The sequence below is a fragment of the Castanea sativa genome, chromosome 2, assembly GCF_040712315.1.
Source record: "Castanea sativa cultivar Marrone di Chiusa Pesio chromosome 2, ASM4071231v1".
NCBI classification, from domain to species: Eukaryota; Viridiplantae; Streptophyta; class Magnoliopsida; order Fagales; family Fagaceae; genus Castanea; species Castanea sativa.
Window position 1 is genome coordinate 47,520,745 of NC_134014.1, and position 14,618 is coordinate 47,535,362.

The following is a 14,618-nucleotide window of genomic DNA, read 5'->3' on the forward strand; positions in this document are numbered from 1 at the left end:
AAAACTACGGTTTGTGTGTGTGCCCAATATTTCCCTCCCTTAACTGGGCCTATTGTTTCAGGCTCACAATTTACTTATTTTGTGGGTTTTAAGTTTCCTACAATGGGTAGTTCCCGAGCGAGCTTCAAGAAGGAGTTACCTGTTAGCCAAGCTTCTTTTCTTCTCTCAAACTCTCGTGTTTTTGTGTTTATACTCTCTCTCTCTCTGTCTCTCTCTCTCTCCCCAATTGTTCAACCCCTTTCCTCTCATTCTTCCTCCTATTTATAGATTTAGGATAATGGATGAATTATCATTATCCCCTGATCCCACTTCTGTGGGTAGGGCCTAAATTGATCATTCTTGATAAGGAATATGCTTCATCGGAAATGGGGTTGAGAACGTTGGAATTGGTACTAGCCTGCAAGAACTGTTCGGCAGTGTGATTCCTTAGGGCATTCTCAGGCTGTCGTCATATTGCCGAACAAATGCAGGGATACCCACTGACCATCCTATACGCAAGGTGGGTTCGTATGCTGAGCATATGAGTGATGGGTCGATCATGACGTTGAGCTCGGGCTTGGTAATATCCAGATTCACTTGGGCTTGGGCCCGAGATAAGTGGGCTTGTAGCCGTACACCGTACAACATGATTTAAGTAAACCATTTATAGAAATTGTATGTGTAGTTGGCATTTAGTGGCTTTGTCATTGATGAGTATAGATAAAATGATGAAATTACATACAATCTCACACTAGAGATTTAAAATATAGAGATCAAAGTCAAATGAACCTAAATTTAGAAGGTATAATTTACAATTTTTTTTTTGTTTTTGTTTTGTTTAAAAGGTGTGCATTTTTTCTCCCAAAATATAGTTTTCAGTTTTCATAATATATATAGAGAGAGAGAGAGAGAGAGAGAGAGAGAGAGAGAGAGAGAGAGATAACCCACTCTGCTCAGTCACGACATGAATCATTTAGTTAGCTCAGTAGTTGCAAAACCACATCACCTACTTGGCAAAACCATTTTGCCTACTCAATTTAACCTCGATAATGTTAGTTCATTAAATGAACTATTTAATGTCAACCAACAACAATGATCTCTACATAGGGAGCCAATAAAAACACAAATATAATTATATGACCAAAAATCAACACTAATGGTTACAAGTTATTATATGCAATTTAATATAGCAACAAGACTCAGAAAAGTGGTTCCGCATTAATAAGTAATAACTACTTAAAATATCTTTAAAAGTTAAAATGAGGAGAAACCAGAGATTACACCTTGAAAGTCCCCTGAAGAAACTATTCCTCTTGCCTGAAAAAGAACAAGCTTGATTTCTGGTTTGAGCGTGAATACTAGTGTCCCATACCTGATTTTATTTTTTGTTATTATTAATATTTGCATTCAATAATTGTTATCTAATCAGCCATATCATATTCATGAGTATCCTCGCTAATAACATTGTTATCCTAAGTTGAACAAATAATGACCTTTTTTTTGGGGGGGGGGGGAATTTAATAAAATTTTATTGTAAAAACTTATAAATTAAAATAAAAATTAATGTAATTGACATCACTTAAACAACATATTAAATAAATAAATATTGGATTACTTTTTAGTCATTGGTGACATATTAGTTTGTAATACTTATAAAAATAAATTTGTAATATTAGTACCATCACTCTAAAAAACATACACTATTTTTCTATATAAAAAACTTAAAAGAAAAATAAAAACTTGTTTACTTTTTGTGGAAAATAAAAAAAACTAAATGATTCTTTAGTAACTTGTTAAAATGGTAGATTGTGAATGGTGAATCACTTAATCATCATTTTCACATAAACCTTTTTTTTTTTTTGTTATCTATCACTCACCGTCAATCATATCAAGCTTGTGGTACAAAAGTTGTGTTCCAAGAGTCTAGTACTTCAAAAAATAAATAAATAAAAGAAATAAAGAAAGAAAGAAAAAGAAAAAAGATGCCCATAGTTTGGTACTTAATGTATATGGCTGACGTGAACCGGTTAGGCCAATATAAATGGGTTCACGACCCACAGGCCCAACAGATCATGCACCCCACCTTAAGACCAGTGATCACTTCCAGTCCCATAGAGCGGACCTTGTTGTTGTAGAGGTAGCGCTGCAAAGCCCTTCGCAACTCTTTCAAGGGAGAGTCCATAGTTCTGTGTCCAACTAAAATAGTCTCTGAGAGAGAGAGAGAGAGAGAGAGTGAGAGAGAGAGCGTGAGGGTTTTACAATGACGACTCGAATAGCTCCCGGAGTTGGAGCCAATTTGCTGGGCCAACACTCTGCCGAGAGAAACCAAGACGCCACTGCTTATGTCGGCAATCTCGACCCTCAGGTCCTTCTCTCTCTCTTTCTCCTTTTTTATTTAGTTACCATCTTTGGAATTTCAGTTTTGCTTTCATAATTTTTTTTTTTTTGGGGGTTTGGTTGTAGTTAGGGTTTTAATTTTTGTTGTTGAACTTGGTTTCTTCTGTGTTTGATGTTTGCAGGTGTCGGAGGAGTTACTTTGGGAGTTGTTTGTTCAAGCAGGCCCTGTTGGTATATGTCCACCTCACTTGTCTCTTTTCTTAATTTAGTTTTATAGAAATTATTGACATTGGTTGTGCAACATGCTTGTTTGTGTTTTTACTTTTGTCTTGGGAAACCTTGTTTTGTCTGTAAATTTGGAACTCCAGATTTTGTGTGTGTGTGTGTGTGCTTGTTTTGGTATTGCATCAATTACCAATCTACTTCACCATGATCCCCCCGTAGTTAAGTGGCATTTTCTGGTCTCCTTTATATGGGAAACCAGTGTTCAAATCCCCCTCCCCCTACTTGTTGTAACAATTGAATTATCAAAGAAAGAAAAACCCAATCCACTTCGCGATTAGCTTGGGCCTGTAGTTCTACTGTTATTTTGGGCATTGTGCTTCTTGTTCTATGCCGTCCATTAGATGTGAAGCTCCCCATTATTCTAATCTTCTTCTGGAACTTTATTTCGCCTCGCCTAATCGAAAGGGAAGAATAGATTATAAATGGGCCTGTTAAGATTCATTTTTGGGGAAAATGTTATTGATAAAACTTTTCAATCAAATTGGTGGTGGTATTCTTTGCCGATTATTAGTTTATTCTGTGTTTCTTTTATTTTTGTTACTGTATATATATTCCTTTAATCTGCTTGTAAGACTGCCCATATATAATCTTTCCTATTTTCTATGTCAGTGAATGTATATGTTCCCAAGGATAGAGTGACAAACTTGCATCAAGGATATGGATTCGTGGAGTTCCGAAGTGAAGAAGATGCTGACTATGTAAGTGTTGAACTCTTACTGTGATCATGCTATCTTTAAAACTTTCAAGTTCATGTTAAGATTGTATGGGTTAACTGCAAAATTTTACTGTCAACCTCCCTTCATTAGTTCTTCACTTTTGAGTCTTTGACCAATGACTTTGCCCTGTTAACAACCATGCAGGCAATCAAGGTGCTGAACATGATTAAACTTTATGGAAAGCCAATACGTGTGAATAAGGTTTTTTTTTTCATCAACTACTGTTTGAGGGCATTTTTATAATTTGTATTCTATATAAGTTATGAAGCACTGTTACATTTGAAAAGGTTTACTGTTCTGTTCCATCCTGACATCTTTGTATCTGTTTTATTTGATTTGATGAACTATTTCTGTGTTTTTGTTTTATTTTTCTTAGGCATCCCAAGATAAAAAAAGCTTGGATGTTGGAGCAAACCTTTTCATTGGGAATCTTGACCCTGTAAGTTAAATTCTATCAGAGTTATGCAATTAACACAAGCTAAGTTACTGATTATAGCTTTTTCTTACATTGATATTCTTTACAGGATGTGGATGAGAAGCTTCTATATGATACTTTCAGTGCATTTGGAGTCATTGTTACAAATCCTAAGGTTAAATTTCTGGCTTTTCTTTTGCTGAGTTAAAATATTTTTACCTGTTTCTAAAATTTTCAGAAATGTAGAATGATTTTATGCAAACTAGCTACTCACTAACAAGGCTGTTGGTGTTCTTATAACAACCACAACAACAACAACAACAAATTAAATTTAGGGTTGGTTGCATGTATTCTTCTTATTGTAAAGTTGAAATGGGAAGATAATAAATCTTTCTCCCTTAACAACAAGCAGCTGGGAATCGCTCTTCATGAAGTGGAGGTCACTAGTTTGAATCTCCCCTTTTTCCCCTCTAGGGTCCAAAACTCACTTATCCACCCCCACCCTAAAAAATATATTAAAAAATTTCTTTCAGCCCTTAGAGTTTATATAACCTCGTTTCTGCATATAATTTATTCCTTTGTTTTTATGCAACTGTTGAATGTGCCCTTAGCTTATGGTCATCTATTATCTCATATGCCTATGCATGGAGGATGCAGTTTTCCTGCCAGTATGTTATCACTTCACTTGTCATTTATGCGACTATTCTCTATCAGTTATTTTTTATAAGGTGATTGTCAGAGTTTTGTAAATTGTAGGTTTATTCATTATTTTACCTTCATTGCTTCATACATTTTATGAGGTTGTGGGGAAGCTTTGAAAGTATGCTAAATTAGCGTTAGTCTGGTCATGTGATAGGAAAGGAAACTGAATCTATCAGATATCCTTGAAATGGTAAATCCAGAAAAGGGTAAATCAATGGAAGAAGCAGCCATTTTTTGCTAGGCCTTGCTTTCTTCTTTCATGGAAGCAAATCTCTAATCTGTAGAAAATTGGAGAACAGTTTCTTTGTCTTTGTCTTTTTTTTTCTTTTTTTCTTTTTTAATTTTTAAAAAGAAAAGTTGCTTTGTCTTCTCTAAGTCATTTTCTTATACATTTGCTTCTTTCACTCCTTGCATCGTCCCAGAAACTGGTTTTGTTAGCTGCTCCTTCGATGGCTTTACCTAAATTGGTGTTGCTTTATTCCCCTATAAATTTTTTGAAAGGCCGTATAGTTACTATTGATGAAATACTATATTAAGTAAAGGTTTTTGGTATACTACAAATAAATTTTTTACTTAAAGTCTACCTTGTCACATTCTAACTTCTGACATAATCATCTATAATTTGGTATATTAGCCTATCCCCAGTGTTCCAAGTTATGGGGTAAGTGGTGTATCACATTCTGTTCCAGTTCTGGTACCACAATGACCCACGTTCTTGGTGAGTTAGACCATTATCCTCCTGAAGTTAAGTTTAATGGTAATACAATCATGGAAATCTTAGTGCTACTTGATGAGCATTTTTGTGTGGCCTTCAACTCTCCATGTTGGTTTTTCTTATTTGGGTTTATTTTTGTTTTAGGAGAACTGGATGTGAACCCCTCTTAACTCTTAAGTGGGTTCCGATCTCTTCCTGCCTCTCTTTGCATAGCACAAGGGTTGGGCTCAAACATTTCTACTGAATGCATAATTTTTTCTTCTTCTAATGTATGAATTCTACTGATTATAACTCTGACTGTTACATGGATTCTGATCTTTAGCACTGTCTTTTTCCAGATCATGAGAGACCCCGAGTCAGGAAATTCACGTGGTTTTGGGTTCATAAGCTATGACTCTTTTGAGGCATCTGATGCAGCTATTGAGGTATTTGTACTTTGCTGATATTTTCATATCCTCCAAATCTGTGTGAGAAACATTAGGTTTAATAATACAAGATTTAGATCAATCATTAGTTTGTTATTCAGTCTCCGGTTTATTATCTATTTTTTATATCTAAATTGAGGTCCACTAGTTTTTAGCTTGATGTCTTGTCTTACATGATCAACAATTCGATTTGATCTACTTTTTAAATTTTTTTTTATTAGTCTTCTATGATCTTATTTTAATTACAATGAGAAAGTGTATCAAAAAAAAAAAAAAATTACAATGAGAAAGATATTCTAGTGTTGTGACATATATTAAGACATAAGTGACCCATATCACTAGCATCCCTGTCTTAATTATCTATGAGTTGATTTGGTATTGATCTTCTTCCAGGCAATGAATGGCCAATATCTTTGCAACCGTCAAATTACAGTGTCGTATGCATATAAGAAGGATACTAAAGGGGAGCGTCATGGTACTCCAGCAGGTAAGGATTTTTAAACTGCTTCTTTTAGTAGGGTAAAATTATTGCTGTCATTAAGAACATTGCTTTGTTTACATGCTAAAATTATATTGCAGAGAGAGTTTTGGCTGCAAGCAATCCTACTGCCCAAAAGAGCAGGCCTCACACTTTATTTGCTAGCGGGCCTCCAACACTTTCAAATGTTCCTCAGTCCAATGGAACCATGCCTCCACGCCCCTTTGCAAATGGCACTGTTGCTCCGGGCCCAATTCCTGCTTTCCGACCACCACCACCACCTCAAGGTGCACCATTCCCACCTATGCCAGTAGGTGGACAGCCACCTTGGCAGGTTCAGCAACAGCAACCAGGTCAGACAATCCCACCACCTATGATGCATCCTCAAGTCCAGCAGTTCAGGCCAGCTCCCCCGAATATGCCACCACCCCCTCCACAGGCAGGTCAAGCTCCTCCAAGGCCTCTCCCACCACCAATGGGAATGGGAGGCCAACCACCTATGTGGCGTCCGCCACCACCTCCACCCCTACAGCAGCAGCCTGGTAGGCCCCTAATGCCACAGTCATCAATGCCTCCACCTCCCCCTCCGAATAACCCCAATAATCCTCCAATGCCTCCATCTTAAGTTGAAAGCTTGAGATTATTCTGCAAGGCTCTGTTACTCCATATAAGGTCTTGGATATTTCTTGCTCAATTTATTTGTTCTGAATTAGGAGAATGCAGATTGTAATATGTACCACACTAATTAACAAAACAAGCTCTAATTTTGACTAGAAAGGATATTTATTTTTGGAATATAGTCTTTTTTGCATCATTGGCCAGACAGAAGTGCAATTACTTTGCTAAAGCATCCCCAATTCTAGGTAATTTTTGCCTGCATCGGTCACTAGTTGGCCGTCATGTTCAAGTGAAGTAAAACATTCTGGCAAATTACTAAATTCTGCTTGTTCGAGTTAGGGACATGGAAACCATTTAGACCCAGGTTGGAAGGGTCTGTTGGTGCAGCAGCTTTGATTAATGAGCACGTGCATTTCACAATTTGGGGAATGGGATAACCCCCTTGATCCTAATAATTATCATCCTTTGTCCATCTATGTGCTCTAATGGGTCAAGGGAAATTGTTGTTGCACACATGAAAGTGCGCACAACCGAACACACAAGGGGTGAAATCATGGGTTCAAAACACGATTTTAGTTATAATTTTAAAATGTTGAAATCATGTCTTGAAAACAAGATCTCACAATTTGACTAAAATATTGTTTTGAACTCACAATTTTGCCCATTGCGCGTATGGTTGATTGGTTGTGTGCACTTCCGTGTGTGTAATTAACAGCACCCTTTGGGTCAATTTGGACCTAAATTTTTTCCTTGTAATCATAAACCCTAACTATAGGACCTTAGGTTTTCACTTTTCAATAAGAGATGGAATAGGGATATAGGAAGTTGAATAACTTGCCTCTGTACTTTATGATATTGATATTGAAATAGGGGTTATTGTGACCCTGTTCCAAGACACTTTCTTCATCCTGACGAAAATGTATTAAAAAGAATGCCACATCAAAAGGTCTAGTACATGTGTGCAAGTCACTTTGATCTCATATTAATGTGTGCAAGTCACTTGAAATGAAACTTGAGATGAAAACCCAATTCACAGTGAGATAAGACTTTGTGGATTAAGATTTGGGATTTGGAAATGCCTTACTTTATACATTTTTTTTTTGGTCGTAATGCAAGTAGCAATTGAAGACAAAAAACCAAAGTGATTACAATTTCTAAGAGACTAAATTCCAAGTCCTACGACTAGTCATTTCCAATGCCATTGATTCAAAGTCAACTAATATGAGGTGAACTGGTTTGAAGTGAAACATTCTTAAGCTAACTAATTTGAAGTGTACTGATTCAAAGTAAACTAATTTGAGGTAAAATAGATCAAAGTGAATTGGTTTGAAGCTAACTTATTTAAAGTAAATCAAGTTAGCTCAAATCCTAAATCATAATTCTAACATCAAATTGAGTGAAGCAAGCATAAATTCGAATCAAAACAGACTAATAACTAAATATGACATCAAACTTAACTAAACTTGATTAAATAGGATTACAAGTCACAAGGAAAGCACTAACAAACATAAATTCTTCGCAAATCCAAAGATCTAGAAGATCTTCTAAGAATAAGTACAAATGATTTTAGAATTGATCTCAATAAATTCTCTTATGTGTTCACGATGTCCTTTTTATGTAGAATGAACCACTATTTATACTTGAAGTCATAGTAGTTACTTCATGTTTGACTTTTTAAGTGTTGTTCCCTCGTTGAATCTCACTCCCACTTGTCATGTAACCAATTGGTCTCAATAATCTTTTATAACTTCCTTGGGGTAATTGTTCTCATGTTGTCTACGTCAATTAGCACATATCATTCTTGTATCTATGTGCTCTTGTAATTGCTCGAGGTTACTAATTCTAATCTCTTGTAACTCCTAGAAAACTAAAATAATGCCACTTGTCAGCATTTCAAGCATTATTTCTAACTTTAATTTATTTAATTTGGACTACCACATAATCCTTCTTTTTCCAGCTATTCATCCCCTATCATGCAACATGTTTTCTATAAATTGTTAGTTTTGGCCCTAATAATATGTATGCAGTGCAGTTTTGGTGTTGGCGTTGGCGTGTGAGTGTATTCCCTTATCTCATCCCCTTTTCCTATGTGTGTGTGTTTATCAAATATAAAAAGATACTCAATGTTGTCAAGTCGTCCCACATCGGTAAGGTGTGATATTGAAAAGGGGTTTATCACTTGCTCCACAACACTAACTGTCGCATGCAGTTTTAGTGTTGGCGTGTAAATGTATTCCCTTATCTCATCCCCTTCCCCTATATGTGTGTGTGTGTGTGTGTTCATCAAATAAAAAAAGATATTTAATGTTGTCGAGTCGTCCCACATCGGTAAAGTGTGATACTCATGCAGTTTTGGTGTTGATGTGTGAGTGTATTCCCTTATTTCATCCTCCTTTCCCTATATATATGTATGTGTGTGTTTATCAATATATATATATATATATATATATATATATATATATATAGATATGTATGTATGTAATTCATATGCTTGTATTTAAGTATTGATCTAAGTAGTGCCACATCAAAAGTACTAGTACATGTATGTCATTCATATGCTTGTATTTAACTACTGATCTATGTGGTGGTTCAATAACTCATTCTAACGTCTTTATAAGCTTCTAGCTAGGTCCCTAAGCTACACGAGATGCTTTTCGCAAACACAAGAAAGATTTTAACTAAGTGGCTTGAAATATTATACTTCAACTAGTTCTTTGAGCACTGCATTATGAAAAGGTTGTACATCACCTCTGTAACTTTTCGTCCAACAATTGTTTAATGTTTCATTGGTTTTAGTTATTATGTTGTGCAATAAAATTGGACCCATAGTTTACCATCAATTTTCTTGATAACAAATAGTGGCAGGAAAAGATTTGTGGTATTTACTGCTGAGAATCAAGTTATGTGTATTATGTATAGAGATAAGAATCTTGGAGAAAAATTCTGTACAAAATTATATTCTGACTGATGTTAGATACTTGGATCAGCCTGAGTCAAAATTTAACATGTTAAAAAAATCAGATTCCTAGGTATGACAAACTGGTATTGTGTAATGGGGATATGTAAGTATGTAACATTCCTCTCACACGAAGGCGACGCAAAATAAAAATTCACCAACCCAAACCCATAGAAGGTGCAAGATTACCTTCCAAACCAATTATTGAAAATGACTTGCAGTTCTGTGTACCTAGAAACTATTCATTGTTGGGGCTCCTGAGAATGTTTGATTATTTGCATGGTGACAAGAATACAGGCTGGCAGGTTGGATATATCATCAGTTCACAGAACTCACAAGTCAAAATTTCATTGGAATGCTGAAGAGCTGTTTCAAAACTAATCATGAGTATTTAAAAGCGTCTGGTAAATTTGGACCATAACCAACTTAAGGAAGCTACTTTTTCATATAAAGGGTCTCAACCAGCAAATGAGTGGAAACATTGCAGCTAGAAGTCCCAGGTGCTCTCAGCATTTAGTTTCGGTACATGTAATCCCTTTGCCAAATCTAGTGATGCGGAGATCTGAAAGGTAAAACAGTCAGAGACTTAGATCAAGATTAAATTCATGTACAAGAGTTATGCCCACATGTAAATTAGCAGTAAAAAATATCCACTGACAATGGGACAATGGAGAACATCCTTACAGAAAGAAGCAAGTTTACTAGGGAAACATTTGTTAACCAAGCTAATGGAGTTTAAAATTCTTGACAAGAAATCCAAAGAGTTTATAATAATACAATCATAGAAAAATCGCGAGAAAAATTTAGAAAATAAAGAACTTTTTTGTTAGGAGTCATTGACTCATTTATATGATGATACCTACACAAGTCAAAGAGGTTCATATTCACCAGGGGACCAAAGTAGCTCAAATCAAGTAATAAAAGCTACACAATTTTCCACGACAAAACTGTAGATTTGTTGTAAAATAGGAAAAATGTATCTTCATATCCAGAAGGCACAATCATCTGTTCTAGAAGTTGGCACAAATCTTAATTGGAGTAAAAAAAAAATTATACAGATTTCTATCATAATTTATCATCCTGAATTGATTGATTGATGCCCTTAGCTCAAAAGCCAGCAGGTACATACACATCATTGGTACTAGACGGGAAACATAGAGACTCAAAGTAGACATGATCAGATAGCCCCTGTTGTCCACTTGTATCTTAAATTAATTGTTTGACATAATTTTCTCATCATAGAGCATGAGTGAATATTCAGTGCTGTGGAACATTTACTAGGAAGCGTTACCCCAAAACTTAAGTCACTTACTCCAGATGTTCCATATGTGCACCATGGCATGGACAATGTAACACAAGTGGTTCCAGAAATACAATAGCTAGAGTAAACCATTAACACTAAAAATTCAAACCTTCTGGATATCATGCAGGAAAATATGTAGGGGCAGCTAGAAGAATGGGTGAATATCATTTGCCACAAAACAATAGCACTAAAGCTAGCTGAGTAACAGAAGCAGAACAGCTACCGTGGCTCAAGAGGGGACCAAAAAAAAAACACAATTAACTAATTCAAACTTTCTTGGAGCTAGGGTCTTGGCATTAAGTCATTTCAAACTTTTAAAGCCAAGAACACCAAAAATATGTAAACTCAACCTATGGCTAGTTATCAGGAATATACATATGTATATAGCTTTACAAGTCCAAGTAATGAAGGGGCCCTTCTGATAGATAAACACATGTGCTTAAAGGAAATGTATTAGACAATTAAAATAAGATAGGGGATGGAATTCACTAAACTTTGGTTAATGGGGTACACTATATTGCAAATATAATTACTCATATTCTTTTTTCTTTTTTTCCTTTTTTTTTTCTCATTGATAAAAGTTTAAGAAAAGCTCTGCTGATGCCACAAACAAACACATATTTTATACATACAAATACATGCACACATATAAAAACCAAATCCTGTGTTATAGTTTTGCATAAACCATTTTGGCTATGTAAATACAATAATAAATACCAAAGAACATGTTTATGACAGCAAGTATGCCACATGTTTAAGTCAGAAATGAAGACAACTAATGCTCCAACCTAAAAATACAAAAGTGCCACATTGTGGGATGAAGGAGTTTTATTGAGTTACATTAATTTATGATTTTGGTACTCAACAATCCAAGAGCAAAATTTGTGCACATATGAAGTCATCTGAACTCTAGAGCCCATGGTATAACAAAACTGGATTCCTTCTTGCTCTCTTGCTTATAGTTATAATGCTTAATCAATCAAGTAAAAGATGAATGCAACCGCCAAGTTCTTGTTTTTAAATTTCCAGTAAAGATATTTATTATGCCTATTGGATATTTTTGTAGCATTCTATTTCATGTTAATAGAGATTGAGTTCATTTAAATTTTGCACCATAATCTGGAAAACTATACCAAAAAGTAAACTTGTAGCACCATTAAGAGTCAATACAAATAATACATGACAATGCCATACCTTGAATCTTAAATCTTTGTTGTACTTGGAATTAGATGACCACTCCAATCCCAAAGCCTTGCTTGACGTCTTATATGAAGCCCCGATCAAATCACCATCAAGAATCCTCTGAGACATAGTGAAGTCAAAAGACTTCTTCCCAAAGTCATAGCATGGCTCCAATGTCATCCCTCCATGTGCATAGCTATACATCAACTTGCAATCCCCAAAATCAAATGTATAATCAGCCGATAGCTTGTTAGCTGAATTGAGCTCAAGCATTCCATTCAAAGAAGTCTGGTTCTCACCCATCATGTGAGTGTAAGTCAACTTTAATGGTTTCCCCAACACCTTCACTTTCTTTTTGAATTGAAACCGAACATCCTGCACAAGAATCACCCATTCTATTCCTTTTTTAGAATCCTCAATTCTCAGTCTTTTGCAGAAAGAAACTAGGAATCAGGAAAAACTGGATGCCTCGGATTTCAAGTTTTGGGTTCTAAAATATTAATATAAAAACTCTTTTTTTTTTAATAGTTTGCTGAGACCTGTCTAAACAACTAGGCAGGCATGCCTCACAGTTTTTTTTCCATTTCATGGGAAAATACTAGTACACACCCTATTACACGCACTTGAAGTGCACTGAAATCGCGACTGATTTCTAACTTGGAAATCATGACTTCAGTGCATTTCAAGTATGTGAGTAATAAGGTGTGTGTATTTAGATTATATGTAGTTAGGTCCCAAAGCTGAGCAAATGGGAGAATTCTAGTATACACCCTATTACACACGTTCTTACACACACTTGAAACACACACTGACCCACTTCAACTTAAGACTTTCCAACTCAGGTCCCTCAAACCGTACAGTCTCTCCAGTTGTTTTACAGTGCAAAAGGAGAAAAAGAAAAATGTTTTACAAACCCACAGTTTTATTTGATGAATAGAGAAGTGAATAACAGAGTACCTTGTTTGGGAGGTCATAGTCGATGGTGAAAGAGCCAGGCTTTTCAACTGAGAGAGAGAGGGAGTCTAAGGTGGGCCACGTGTTGTCGGAGATATCGTCGGTCAGAGAAGCTCGAAGGTCTACATCTCCGGCGCTCACAACGACGGTGCCGGAGAAGCCGCTGTTCTCGCTGTTGTAATTTTGTCTCAGGGAAACAGACTTAAGCATCATCTCTTTTGCTGTGTGAAGAGATGATGCAGATAGAGAGAGAGAGAGATTTGTACGGAGAGGGTTTTAGGGGGGCTTTTTAATGGCAGCCAAACTGCCAAAACCAAAGGAGTGTTTTTGAATTAAATATCAATGGCATTTTTTTTTTTTTTTTTTTAAGATCAATGGCATGTTTTTAAGTATTGGTTTAAAAAGTTTTTTACTTTAATTTTTTATGGGATAAAAAATAATTTAGTCTTTTAAGAGCAAGGTCTACCACCGTAGACTATAGTAGACCGTGTTTATTACTAGAAATAATAAAAAGGGTTGTAAATTGTAATAGTCATTTTTCCGTAAGTATAATAATTTATAAAAATAATATATTTTTAAATAAACAAACTTTTTATAACCACGTTACTATTAGGAAAATAAAAAATCATCAAAAATTAATTCATTTCTTCCTGTCTCAAATTTAAAAAATATTAATTTTAGAAAATATAATTGTACTAGTAAGATTTTTTCTAAAATAGATATTAAATTTTATTCTAATGTAATAATGTTATAACTTACAACTAAACTTATGAATAGATTTAATTATTCCATTACAACAAATTTTATTCTCAATAATAAAGAGTATCAATCACGTTGTAATCCCCATTCAAAGTAATGTCCTAATAGTTTTTTATATTTTCATAAAAGTAATTAAAATTTTCTTAAAATGGTCCATTAACTAGTGTTTTAAGGGCATCCGTTAACTGGACTCTTAAAATAAAGCTTAGATTATTAAGTTTATGTTATTCAATTTTATTCTTAAAAATAACCAGGGACGGATCCAGAATTTCGAATTAGGGGGGGGCAGAGTAGAAGTTAAAAAATATATTAAACCATTGCCCACAATCTAAATAATTTTTAAAACATTCATTTGTATATATAGCTACAACAATTGTGTAAATTTTCTTAATTAACCCCAAAATACATCCACATCAAGCCATGTATTATTGTATAAAAATATATTTGTGTTATAGTAATTGTGTAAATTTGCAAAATACACTTGTGCTATAGTAATTATGTAAATTTACATGATTACTGTAACATAAATGTATTTTGGCGTAATGATACATAAACTAATGTGAGTGTATTTTGGGGTTGATTGGACAAATTTGGGTCTTCTGTTATTTTACAATTACAATTTATGCAAATTCCATTACAATGAAATTAATGTAAAATTGTAGGACAGGGGCTCAAAAGTTTTGAAAGAGGGGACCCAAATATAAATTGTAAAAAATATATCACTATATATATATATATATATATATATATATTTTTTTTTTTTTTTTTTTTTTTCTTAAGACTAGGAGGGGCTA

At 34.8% G+C, this 14,618-nt stretch overlaps 2 protein-coding genes across 2 annotated transcripts; one reads left to right on the forward strand and one right to left on the reverse strand.

Annotated features, from left to right (window-relative positions):
* Window positions 1-2,087: 2,087 nt before the first annotated feature.
* Window positions 2,088-6,873, forward strand: LOC142625702 (uncharacterized). The gene is made up of 9 exons (XM_075799391.1): window positions 2,088-2,344; window positions 2,499-2,547; window positions 3,211-3,299; window positions 3,462-3,518; window positions 3,694-3,756; window positions 3,842-3,907; window positions 5,488-5,574; window positions 5,968-6,061; window positions 6,154-6,873. Exons 1-9 carry the CDS (start codon window positions 2,240-2,242, stop codon window positions 6,675-6,677), a joined length of 1,134 nt encoding a protein of 377 aa, XP_075655506.1. The 5' UTR covers window positions 2,088-2,239; the 3' UTR covers window positions 6,678-6,873.
* A 3,085-nt stretch (window positions 6,874-9,958) lies between these two features.
* Window positions 9,959-13,385, reverse strand: LOC142624030 (outer envelope pore protein 24B, chloroplastic-like). The gene is made up of 3 exons (XM_075797531.1): window positions 13,069-13,385; window positions 12,124-12,486; window positions 9,959-10,188 (listed from the first exon to the last, which is right to left on the reverse strand). The coding sequence occupies exons 1-3, from the start codon at window positions 13,276-13,278 to the stop codon at window positions 10,114-10,116; spliced, it is 648 nt and encodes a 215-aa protein (XP_075653646.1). The 5' UTR covers window positions 13,279-13,385; the 3' UTR covers window positions 9,959-10,113.
* Window positions 13,386-14,618: the final 1,233 nt, after the last annotated feature.